The sequence below is a fragment of the Malurus melanocephalus genome, unplaced genomic scaffold (assembly GCF_030028575.1).
Source record: "Malurus melanocephalus ecotype Western Australia unplaced genomic scaffold, MMel_1.1 scaffold_491, whole genome shotgun sequence".
In the NCBI taxonomy this organism is placed as follows: domain Eukaryota; kingdom Metazoa; phylum Chordata; class Aves; order Passeriformes; family Maluridae; genus Malurus; species Malurus melanocephalus.
The window spans coordinates 83,157-95,600 of record NW_026623723.1 but is presented as its reverse complement, the minus strand read 5'-3'; the positions used below and the strand labels follow the sequence as shown (position 1 = coordinate 95,600).

The 12,444-nt window shown below is 48.2% G+C and overlaps 1 protein-coding gene across 2 annotated transcripts; it reads left to right on the top strand.

Moving 5' to 3' along the window:
• Nucleotides 1-6: 6 nt before the first annotated feature.
• Nucleotides 7-7,025, top strand: NUDT13 (nudix hydrolase 13). Of its 2 annotated transcripts, XM_057381110.1 has the most exons (9): nucleotides 7-205; nucleotides 1,504-1,614; nucleotides 2,225-2,364; nucleotides 2,858-2,965; nucleotides 3,310-3,416; nucleotides 4,245-4,370; nucleotides 4,568-4,679; nucleotides 5,406-5,560; nucleotides 6,114-7,025. In XM_057381110.1, the coding sequence occupies exons 2-9, from the start codon at nucleotides 1,532-1,534 to the stop codon at nucleotides 6,306-6,308; spliced, it is 1,026 nt and encodes a 341-aa protein (XP_057237093.1). In that variant the 5' UTR covers nucleotides 7-205; nucleotides 1,504-1,531; the 3' UTR covers nucleotides 6,309-7,025. The 2 variants fall into 2 exon arrangements, with proteins under 2 accessions (XP_057237093.1, XP_057237095.1); XM_057381112.1 differs by lacking the exon at nucleotides 2,858-2,965.
• The last annotated feature ends 5,419 nt before the right edge of the window (nucleotides 7,026-12,444 follow it).

Genomic DNA, 12,444 nt, shown 5'->3' with positions numbered 1-12,444 from the left:
AACGAAAAAGGCACAAACACCAGAAGCGAATCCGAGCCCGGAGCTGCTTGCGGGCAGCCTGTCGGAACTACAATTCCCAGCGCTCCCGGGGAGGGAAGAGTGACTGGAACGCAGCAGAGTCGCTCCGCTGCTCGGGATCGGGGATCGGAGGTCACCCGGGATCCAGAGCGGATCGGTGCGGCTGAGACAGCGCTCCTTCGGTGCAGTAAGTGGGGACAGTCCCGGGGAACAGCAGCTAGCTGGAGCCCGCTCTGCGGGCTGCACGGCGTGGGTGCAGTTCACAYCAGGTCGGAGTTTTTGCCGTCTCCAGAGTGTTCAGTGAGCCCGGCCAAAGCCTGGCTCCTGGCGGCGGTTCCTAGGGAGGAAGGGGTTAAACACCCGCGCTCATAATGGTAGGCACGAGCTGTTCCCTTTGTCCCACGCCGGTGACATTCTGCTGCTCGTTCCAGAGCAAAGGGCAGCGCTCCTGCCTGTCACACGCCGGGCTGTGCGGTGGAGGGACAGACACGCGACTGTCGCACCACAAAACCCTCTCAGGCAGGGCTGTGTGGCACTCCCCGTCCTCACACGTGTCTGCCCCAGCGTGCCTTCCCCAACAGGTTTGGCTCCCCTGTCTCCCAGGGGTTCGTCCCTGTCAGCTGAGACGGTGGCAGAGAAGTCCAAACCCCGAGGCAAAGCGTCCACGAGCAAATAGCAACCTCTGCTGAAGCACCTCTCAGGCTCCCATCGCTGACCTTTGCTGAAGGAAGAACTCTCAGACTCTTCCTGGCACTAATTATGTGCCTGTAACAAAGCGAAAGTAACTTCCTCCTTGAAGGGCTTTCAGGTTCTATGGCTGCAAAGTGAAATATTCAAAGTAATCATTCAGGATTATGGACCACAGTTYGTTTTTGTCTCGGGTGAATGCTAGCGATGGCAGTGTCTCTGACTGTTTCCTGACACCCTGAAGCCGAGGTCAAGCTGCAGTCTGAGACTGCCTGAGCTGAAAACGTGGTGGGATTCTTTGGCACAAAAAGCATTCATAGCTGGAGATGATCCTATTCAGCTGCGACTGCTGCCGCCTAACTCAGGGAATTTTATTCCAGTTGCAGCTGGTATTTTGTCTTTCTCCTGGCAATCAGTGCCTTTCCCACAGATCCACTGTGAGCTGCAATAGGATGTGTGGTTGGATTGAGGCCATGACAACTGTGTAGGAAACCAACAAAAGAGCAGCCACCGTCTCTGCCCTTTTCYCCAGGGACACAGGGATTTGGGACAGGAAGGTTCAATCTATCTTACACCAAGTTCTGTAAGACTTGTGCACACTTCAGAGATGGAAACAAACAGGTGTTTTTAGGTAGTCCTAAAACCAGCTTGAAACTGAGTTTGAAGTGTGACTGGAGTGATATTTTAGAAAGCAGATTCTGCAGACCCTGTGAGAGGGGGAGTTACCTGGTTATTGCACCTTTTAAAACAAACAACTTTGCAGGGCTGCTGCATTACATTTTATACCTCTTTTTTTAGGCAGAGACACCATCTACAGGTGTTGGTCATGGCGGTAGTTTATCAAGCACTACACAGGAGAGTTTCCTCTCTCGTCTGCAGGTTACACTCCACCTACGTGAGAAAAATGAGGTGAGTTCTCATCTGATTCTTGAGCACTGGGAGGCCAGAGCTTGGCACAAGCAGCCCTAACTCTAACGCCAGGGTTAATCTTTTAGCTGTTCAGCCATCCCATAGTAACTCACTGTGAGCTCTGTGGATGGTAATAGCCAAAGCGTCTCTGCTCCTCTCACTGCTTCAAACAGTCTGAAGGAAGCACATGCTGACACCCTTTTGCCAATGATTTTTTTTCCTAACTCAGTCCTGCCAGCTGTGCCCCAATATTTGTTTTTTTACCCCTCACATCAGTGTGACAGGTACGACACGATGCATGTAGCCTGAAGGGAACCAGATTCAAGATTGGAAGTGCTTATCAGCTTGGCCAAATAGCCATTTGGAGTCCTTCAAATTGGGGGATAAAAGGGAAAAAATCAAGGTTTCCTGCACACAGATGATCATGTATTTTCTGCCACACGGCCTTCACTAGAGGCTGCAGTGACTCATCTGTTAAAATCTCTGAAAGCACGTGGAATACCTTAAATCTGATCTGCCCATTCAGCCCCCCTGCTCTGTGCAGAATAAACACATCCAAATTACCAATACCACTGRTAATCTCATCTTCCCAATCATTTTCTCACTGCAGATACTTAAATGAGTTAAAGGAGGATGACAGCCTTTGTAGACAAGCCCTGACCTCAGGAACTTTCTACCTCTTTCACAATCTCTCCCCTTTCCTGCAGAAGGTTGGGAAGAAATATCTGGTGCCACAGCTCAGCGCAGCAGGTAAGAAAGGAATCAGTGCAACCAGAAAGAAACACCTCGTGGATCACACAGCTGAAATAAAACAGAGGCAGACRCATACGATATTACCCTGATCTGTTCTGAGGTGATCAAATTTAAACATTTGTGACTGTGCATTTTGAAGAGGGCTGGCAGGAAAATAAGCAACGTCTTGCTGACAGGTTTTTTTTCTGTAATGAAGGACAAGTCTTGAGAGAAAGGTATTGGCTGGTSCAGGACAGAGCCAATGGACAGCTCCTCCCCAAGCATTATAGCACTGGACCTTTAACTTGATATTGTCAAAACTTCCAAGAGCTTAGGGGGAAAGCCAGATTTTGGGTGTTGACCTGGGTGGGATCACTTGTCTGGTCCCCTCTCACACATAGGCATTCTGCCTTAAGCCAAGATTGCCTGTGCCTTGAAGATCCAGAGAGCAGCACAGTTGTGTGGATGTGCTTTCACCACAGCTTTCTCTTCCCCTTTCCCTGCTGTTTAGAGATGAAACAGATTCTGGAGAAATTCCAAGAGGCCGAACAGTGGATAGAGAAGTCGGTGCTGATCGGTTGTTCAGACGAGCACAGACCACAGTTTGCCCTGGATTTAGGTTGGGATGACTCCTCTTCCATCCATGCCAGCACCAGTTTGATGCACTGAGGTGAAGGTGCTGCCAGGGCAGCATCCCTGACTCTTGGGAGATCCTGTCCTGCCAAGGAGGRTTGGGTTGAGTCTCTGCAGGAGCTGCTGTGAATGTGGCAGCTGCACTGCTGCTCCTGTGCTGTGTTTGTGAAGGTGGGCTGGGGGCAGGCCATTAACATTTGGGAATGTTACCCTTCATATGGAGTCACTTCCAGGGGAACTCCCAGAAATTGTATACTTGGACAATCAAGGGCATAAAGTTGGGATAACAACTGAAATTGATAAGCCCATATATTTTTTCCTTTTCAACAGGMGCCTTGGAGAAATCAGCCATCGAGTCAGAACTGCAGGGATCGTTTACTGACCTGCGAAAGGCYCTCTTTGTGGTGGATGGGAAGGATTCTCCTTTGCTGGCTTCGGTATTGGACAGGGCTTTTAAGAAGCTGTGATTTCTAACATCAACCCTTCTCCTCATCTCCCATATTGCTTTATGATCTTGTATCGCAGAAGTACCTACTGTACATTTTCAGGGATCTAGGTACAGACACACTATAAATCACACTAGTTTTCCCAAGTCTGTGATCCCAAAAGCAAGATGCGAGGGAAAGAGAAACAGACAAGTGACTTAAAAGTGACTGCAGTCATTTATGCCATTCAGCATCAAGCTGCTGTATGTTCACAGTGCAGTCCCAGCACTCCCAGTTTGTCCTCTGCTCAACAACTGTCAGGCAAACTGGATGTCACAAACAAACTTGCACACCTTCTCTTAGAGCTGCTCTTTTAAAACTTCTCACTTACAGGCTGGTACTCTGCAGATACCCTATGTTTGGAAGGCCTAAGAAAAGGTCTGTGTGTGAAAACCAGCTGTCCTGACCCACAAGGAGAAATAGCTCATGTTTTCTTTCCTGCTCTATGTTTGTGATGCTTGGGCTATTTTTCAAGGAGATATTCAGGGCTGGAGACTCTTTAAAATAGTCCAGTTCCCATTACAACTCCCATTATGTCCCAAGAAGCAACAGCCCTTCCCCAAACATGCTCAAATTTAGAAGTGGGAAATATGGATTGCAGAATCTGCCATTCTGCCATTTTTTAAAGCAGTGCCCATGCTTCATTTACCTCTCTGAGGCTTCCAAAGATAATCACAGTTTCTCCCCATGCTTGCATATAAAGCATTATTCAGGGAGAATGCTCTGAATTCTCTCTTTCCCCCAGGTATAAATAAGGTTTGTGTTCCTCTGTGCTGGTAGGCCCAGTCCCTTCTCCGGTGGCACGATTCCCAYCAGTACTGCAGCAAAACTGGGCAGCCCACTCAGAAGAACCCAGCTGGCAGCAAGCGTGTGTGCCAYGCCAGTGGAATCACTTACTACCCCCAGGTGAGCAGCTGGCAGCACAGTGAGGGACACGGGGCTCTGGGTCACCCAGAGGGGAAGCAGGAAAAGGGATTTGTGGGTAGCTGGGTACTTCGTCTTTAGTGGTCAGCTAGTGACCTTCAACCAGCCAGGAAAAGCAAAAAATTGCATTTTTTTGTTTGGTCTGAACTTCTTCATTTGCCTTTTGATGCCTCTGTCAGATGTCCCCAGTGGTCATCGCCCTGGTGTCCGATGGGAGCCGGTGCCTCCTCGCCCGACAGCCCTCGTTTCCCCCAGGGATGTACACRGCTCTCTCAGGATTCTGTGACATGGGTGAGTGGGTTCTGATCCTGCTTGGTGGCCTTGGGCGTGCAGGGTGTGAGGACAGCCTGTGGGACATCAGCCAAATCCCTGATGACAGAGAAGGATGGACACTCAGGTGATCTGTGTCCCCATCCCTGGAAGTGTTCAAGGCTAGGCTGGGTGAGCCTTGGAGCAGCCTGCTCTAGCAGAAGGTGTCCATGCCCATGGCAGGGGATTGGCTCTAAATGATCCCTAAACTCCCTTCCAACCCCAACCTGTCTGTGATTCTGTGATAGCTGGGAAAGACAGTGGATCTAAATAGCAGTGTTCCCATGCAGTTAGAATTCAAAATAGCTGTTGTGTATCTGAAGGGAATGGGAATTACAGGTGTCTAGCAGTTGCTCTAGTCCCTGACAGCAAACATAAGCTTTAAACTCACCAGTTTATAACCCCTGATCCTTTTAAAATCTGTTTTGTGGCTCGTGCAGTCTGGCATGGCAGAAAAACTATAGACCTCTTGTTACAGGAGGGAAAATGGCTTAAAATTTAATTGTTCTGTCCACCATCCATATGTAGACAGGGCCAAAAATATCTCTGGTGCCTGTATCTATCAAAGGTTAATGGATTTAATGGAGCATCCCACCAACACATATTTCCAGGTCAGCACAGCTGGAGCTCCTGCGTGCCTGTGTTTCCCTCGCCACACTTTGCTGCCCTGAAGCCAAGCCGTTCTTGCCTAACTCTGCTTGGTTCCAGGTGAAAATGTGGAGGAGACAGTGCGGCGGGAGGTGGCCGAGGAGGTGGGGCTGGAGGTGGAGTCGCTCCGCTACTCGGGCTCSCAGCACTGGCCGTTCCCCAGCAGCTCGCTGATGATCGCCTGCCACGCCCTGGTGGCAGCGCAGCGCAATGAGGTGAGCGGGCTCAGGCTCCCCTGAGCCATTCCTCTGCCTTCCTCAGGCAGCAAAATCTCATTCAGCCCACAGGATTTGGTTAGGAGAGCACCAAACCCTCCTTCAATTCAGATTTTCATTGGCTTTTTCTGCAAGTGAAGAAGAAAATTAAAAACAACCCTATAATCTCTTGCAAGGTGCCGGATTTCACTCAGGTTACTGTATACATACAAGCCCAGAGCCCAACACCCCTGTGTTTTTTCCTCTGAACTTTGCAGAGGAGGTTCTCTCTCATCTTTGCCATAGAACATGAAGATTTTGCCATGTTTATTACTGTGCTCAGCCACTGGTGCTTTGCTGTGACGGAGCAGGGTTGATTTGTGGCTCCCCTAAGGGAACCAGCACAACAAAGCACTGATGGGTGGTAATATCCTTTCCTGGACTGGTATCAGTGCTTAATTCAGGTGTGGATGTAGCACATTGGGCATTCCAGCATAGGATCTGTGTGGAAACAAGAATGGGCAAGGTACCACTGCCCACATTGAGGAACTGGCACTCTCTGAATTCTTTCCAGATCAGCATTGACAGCCTGGAACTGGAGGAAGCCCGTTGGTTTGGCCTGGAGGAAATCGTGGAGGGTCTCAAGAGAGAGCCCAGATCTTCAAAACAAGATGATGGCAGTTTTTTACCCTGGTTCCCTCCCGAACAGGCCATTGCTCACCACCTGATCCGTGAGTGGGTTCAGCAGCAGAGTGCTCAGACAGCTTAGGCAGGGCTCCATCGAGTCTGATTGTGCCAGAGCTGTGAAAGCTCAACAGAAAAGCTTCTGAAGTCACTGGGGGCAAGGGCTGTGTTACAGTGAGGACAGCACCACACTGATGGCACTCAGGAACCTACAAAGCCATTTCTGAACTGATCATCCTCAGACAGTCCCATATCCAGTGGATCACCTCCAAGATCCCATGGCTTGTGGTAAATGTACAATAAAATTCTGAGTTGCACAGCATCAGACTTCCTGTGACCAGCTGAGCCCATGGCACCAACGTCCCATTTTCCTCCAGATTTTCCATCTTGGATGGATATCAAATGCACTTTTTTTTTTCTAGAACAAAAATAAAGGTAYAGTGGCACTTTCCAGTGTTTGTGTTTATATGGATCTGGGAGAGCTATCAAAGACTAGAAGAAAAACCACTGCCTATTTGCTCTCTTCTTCTTCGTCTCTTCCCAATCTTCCATTTTCATATAAAACACCCTTTTTTTTCTCCCAAGTGTTAAATGGGCTTCTACATTTTCCCACCATTAAGACAGTTRCTTCTGTCCCAAGGAAGAGAGAACAGAGCTATCTGCTGGTAGAGAGGGGAAGAGCAAAACCTACACGAGCATTTTAAAAGAGTGCAGATAATACAAAGGTGACAGGAACTGCTACAAAAAAAAACTGCACTTCCAACAAAGAAAAACCTTGAAAGGAACAGTGGCTCTTACCCTGAGGCCAAAGTCTCTGGCTTGTCTGGAGAGCTGGTCTGATTTACTGATGAAATGGTACCACCTCTCTGGAGGAAGAACAAAGAGACAGTCTGGTCAAGGAAAACTTGGTGAAAGAGACAGATGAAGGAATATTTGATCTGCCGCTGATTCAGACTGACAGTCCTTTCTGCCTGCTTGGTCAGAGCTCAGATGCCAAGACTGCAAAGCCAGATGCTTGAAGGGGGAACAGGGATGTCTCACTGTCTTCCACCACTGGGATTCACTGGAGGTCAGCAGCAGTAAAAACCTGCAATCCTGACAACTGAGCAGTAAGTAAAAAAAGAAGCCTTTCACAYTGTTGAGACACACAGTGTTTCCTCAGGTTTCTTTTACTTTAGGAGGTTGGGAGGGGATTCTTACAGGCTGTGATGGCAGATATGAACACCTTTCCTGCCCTAACCCTCAGACAATAAACCCCACATGTTGGAGCATGTCTTTTATGTTTGTGACTCTTCCAGTTGTCCTGGTGAGAATGCACTCTGGCACAACCAAGGGCATCGCTTCCTGCCCTCCATTACAGCCCACACAGACACACCACAGGAGCCCCCACACCATTCAGCTGCAGCATCCCTGCACCCAGTTCCCTCTGAAACATGCTCATTGCCTCTCCTCATAATAGTTCCTTCTGCTTTTCTCTCCCATCACACCRTTTTAGGCCCCCAAGATTTGTCTCTTGCCCTCCTGTCTCTGGAATCTGCCATTTTCATTTTCAGCCCCACTTCTTCCTTCCCCTTCTCTGTAGTTCCAAGATATTGAAGAGTTAAATATCTGCCAGCAATATATTTCACCTCTGATCCTCTCTCCCACTTGTCCTTAAGCCCTGCCAGTTTACCCTTAGGTAATTCAGTAATGTACCCAAGCCTGCATCCAGCACAATTTATTTAGTCCTTTTTAATACCCACACATGAAACAAAGGAAAAACAAAGCTATTTTCATATTTGCTTCCTTCTGCGACTCACCTCTTAAAAAAGTTTCAGACATCAGCATGTTCCTTTAGTTATTAATAAGAGAAAAAGTCTTTTCAATCTATTCAAATGGGGAGTTTTTTGGTAGAGCTAGAACAAATCCAAGGTAACAATCACATCACATCTTCAGAAAAAACATTAAATTTTAAAGTGCTTTATAAACTCCTTTTGACTTAGTTATGAAACAATATTGGTGGCCTCCATTCCTGATGCTAAGCAAGCAGGAATGATGACAGGCAGTACACAGCTGTGAGCAGGACAGAAAACCACGGTGAGAGACATTGTCCTCACTTGCATTTGCCTCAGAAACCTGTCTGGAGCCTGAGGGACACTCGCTGCAGTCAAGACAAGACATGCTCCATAAAGGCAAGTGACCTAGAAAAAGGAACAAGCAATTCCTGGCAGATCCTTCCTCACCACAGCAGGGCTTTCCCATGGAAAAGGTACCAAGCAGGCAAACGGGACAGAGCAACGTATTTCTCCCCAGAACACATCCCTTAACTGAATCCTCTTTGGGAATACTTGGCTTGTACCAGTCACTGAGACCCCACTGCTTTTAGGGACATAGAGCAAAAGCCAGCACTGAAAAGCTGCCAGGCTGGGGCATTACAGCCCAGGTGCTTATAGGTATTGCCAGTCAGTGGGATATAAAATAATATTCATCATCTATCTCATGAATTAGAAATAACTCTTTTCTTAGCAATGCAGGCAGGGTCAGAGCAGCATCCCACCTACCTCCCAAAAGCAGCACAGCATAAAACTCATACTTATCTCTAACAGGTGCCCACCAGAGGATTAAAGTAACCAAACCTCATGACACAACTTGTCTGATCTCTGACTGCTCAAAAAAATCTTATCTGGAAACAGTGTGGGTTGAGAATTCCCTCACTGCGTGCTCTCCCATCACCTGGGCTGCTCTGSTGTTAGATGGAAAAGCCACATTTTCCTCTCCAGAGGGCTATTWGTTGTGGATGGCAGAAAGTCTGACYTCAGTATTACARCTCTTATATCAWGAAATTATTTCACCTTCAAACATCTTCTGAGACACTGTGGGCACACACTGAGCCTGGTGCTGCCTGAGAGGACACAAATGCTCAGGGGAGTGCCCTGACAACCTGACTGTGTTAAAGTCATTTGTCAGCAAACATTGTTCAAGTAACCACGAGCAGCTTGCCTGTGGCARGGGCAGCACACAGGCTGTCAGAACAAGCTGTAATTACAYGGCTACAACTCCTGTKTTCAGTCTGAGGYGCTGCTCAAACAAACTGAGCTGCCCCAGCCTTCAGCTCCCATCTAATCTTGTTCATTTTCTGACCGAGCAACAGATGGAAAGCTGATGAAATATCCACTGGTCCCTGTGCTGTGCTCTACTGTTTCTACTCATAGAAATACTGCAAAGGGACACAGAAGATTTACCAGTATATTAAAAGGGTGCAGAAAACTAGGAAAGATGAGCTTTGGGATAGGGACAGAAGCAAATTCACACATCATATGATAGTTAAATATGACTGCTGTGAGTATGCAGCATGGAGGACAGTTAGATTAAACTAGATTATATTCCAAAACTGTAACTATTTAGGCTTATAACTGCCATTAAGGTTAATAACCCTTACCCATTACAAAAAAAAAAAATCTGGCCTGAAATAATTTAGATTATCATCCCTACAGCCATTGAGTTTCATTTCTCCCTTTTCCCATCAAATTACAAAGACTTCACTAGAAATCTCTCAATTTCTCTTTCCTACCTGTAACACTGGTGTAGTGCCTTACACAATTGCTCTGAATAAACTGAGCTTTSCCTTCACAATAGCTTTGTTCTTCCCTTCCCAGCCTAGTGAATATCCATTGGGGAGCAATGACCCACTTAAGGAGAGGCTCTGCTCCAAACAGCACCCCTACACTTATAGGAGTAACACACCATGGGATATTCTCCTGAAAGGATTATTCCCTTTGCTTTTTAGCTAGAGCTTGAGGCCAGAAACCTGGAATTTCTTAAGCACCCTGGTGTTTCTATCCCATTTCAAGCCAAGCTGACCCAAAAAAGGCCCCAAAAGGGCCCTAAAATTTACCCGTGACCCCAAGTGACCCGAAAAATGGCCCCAGATTACTAAAAAGATGCCCTAAAAAGACCCAAAGTAGCCTAAAAATGACCCTGAAAGGACCCTAAAGTGACCCCACTCTCCCAAAATGACCCAAAAAATGGCAAGTGACCCAAAAAAGGCCCCAAAATGATCTAAGAAAGGTCCTGAAAAGACCCAGAACAGACTTAAGACAACCCTAAAGTGACCCCACATCCCTTTTTTGCCTCCATTTTCTATCTCATTTTCAATCTCAATCCCAGACCCAGTCAGTAGCACAGCCTCACAGTGATTTCAGCTCCAAGCCTACAGTCCCTTTGTCACCTCTACAGTTTCCATCCCATTTTCAGTCTCTAGCCCAGCCCCAGTGATTTCAGCTCCAGACCCACAAGCTTTATTCCACTGCCAGTTCTGCTGTTCCAGCTGCAGACCCACATTTCTCCAGCAGCACCAGCTCAGGTTGCTCCAGGTTCAAAGAGCAGGATTTTTTTCTTGGCTTCAGCCCTACAGTCTCTGACCCTGCCCCACAGCCACTATTCCAGCCCTACTGTGATTTCAGCTCCAATCCTACAGTTGCTAGCCCACATCCACAGTGAATTTACCTCCAGCTCCACAGGCAGTCTGACACACCCAGCATAATTTCAACTCCAGTCCCAAAGCTCCTTTTACCTCTCCAGAGTTTCTATGCCATTTTAAGTCACTATCCCAGCCCCAGTCAATATCACAGTTCCAGTGATTTCAGCTTCAGCCCTACAGTCTCTTTCCCAGCCCCAGTGATTTCAGTYCAGACCCACAACCTTTATTTCCCTACCAGCTCTGCTCTTCCAGCTGCAGATCTGCATTTCTCCAACAGTGCCAGGTGAAGCCGCTCCAGGTGCAAACAGCAGGGTCTTCATTTTGGCTCCAGCTCTGTAAGGTTTCACCTCCAGCTCTAGAATCCCCATTCCAAACCCAGCACAGCAATCTTTATTCCAGTTCCAGCCCTTAGATTTGTGTTCCACGCTACAGTCCCTTCCCAGATCTACAGACATTATCCCAGTTGAAGTGATTCCAGCTCCAGCACTGCTGTCCCCATCCCAGCCTCAGTGATGTCAGCTTCAGTCCCACAAGCTTTATTTCACTGCCAGCTCTTTTGTTTCACTTCAGGCTCCACATCTTCCCAGCAGTGCCACAAAAAGCTGCCCCTGGTTCCCAGAACATAATCTTTGTTTTAGCTCCAGCTCTGTGTGCTTTCAGCTCAGCTCTTGAACCCATACTCCACCCCCAGCCTGACAATCCTTACTCCAGTTACAGCTCCACAGTCCCTATCCCAGCCCCACAGGGTTTCACCCCCATCCCTACCGTATTTCTGTCTCCTCCAGCTCTGCTGCCTCAGCTTCAGCTCCTCAGCATCCTACTGCTCCAGTTTCTCACTGCAGCCCAGGGCTGTTAGGAAAGCCACAAATCAGCTCCTGTCATCACTTCAATGTCTCTAGGAGCTTTCAGAGCCTTGTGGGATCCCAACTTTGGGGGCACACAAGGCCTGAAACCCAACATGTACCTTTCCACCTGGGTCTCGCCTCCAGCACTTGACCAAAAGGCCCACTCACCTCCCCCAGGCAGCACCAGAGGCTGGCAATGGCTATTGGGCCCCTGCTTCCCCATCCCAAAAGGTGCCCTTGGGCTGGTTCTCAGGCTCTGGAGCCCCTCAGAGCCCCCACACCCTCAGCTTATGCTTGCTACCACCGGGTAGGGGCTGGCAACCCCCCAGGTATCTCCTGTAGCCCTTGAGCTGCAGCTCCACCCCTTCTTCCCATGGGCTTGATCCAGCTCTGGCCCCGTAATTTCAACTGCTCCACATCGGTTTGGGCCTGGCTCAAGTCCCAAGGTCCCCTTATTCCACACTCTGGGGCTTTATATCTCCTACGGCATCGGCAGTTCAGCCCCTACTCTACTACCTTTAGTTGACTATCAGATGTGCAGTACAAGATTAAAAGAAGACTAAAACGACAATAATGTACTACAATAGTCCACCAACGCAATGAATACAACAACCAAGCAACTACTTAAGAGAATAATATTTAAAAATAATGAAGCAAAATAAAATAAGGTTTTGGGTTTTTTTTTTAATGAGAAAAAACCAGAAAAAGTTTATTGCTTGTATTTTCAACATTGCTTTAAAACACTCGTGAAGCGCTTTCCCCCGGCCCCGGTAGCAGCAGCCGGTCCCCAATGTGCCCCTCCAGGTCCCGCACCAGACTCCGGCACCACCGCTGCCCGAGGCCCTCAGGGAACAGCAGCAGAACCTGAGCACACCCAGCACCGCTGCCCGAGCCCCTCAGGGAACAGCAGCAGAACC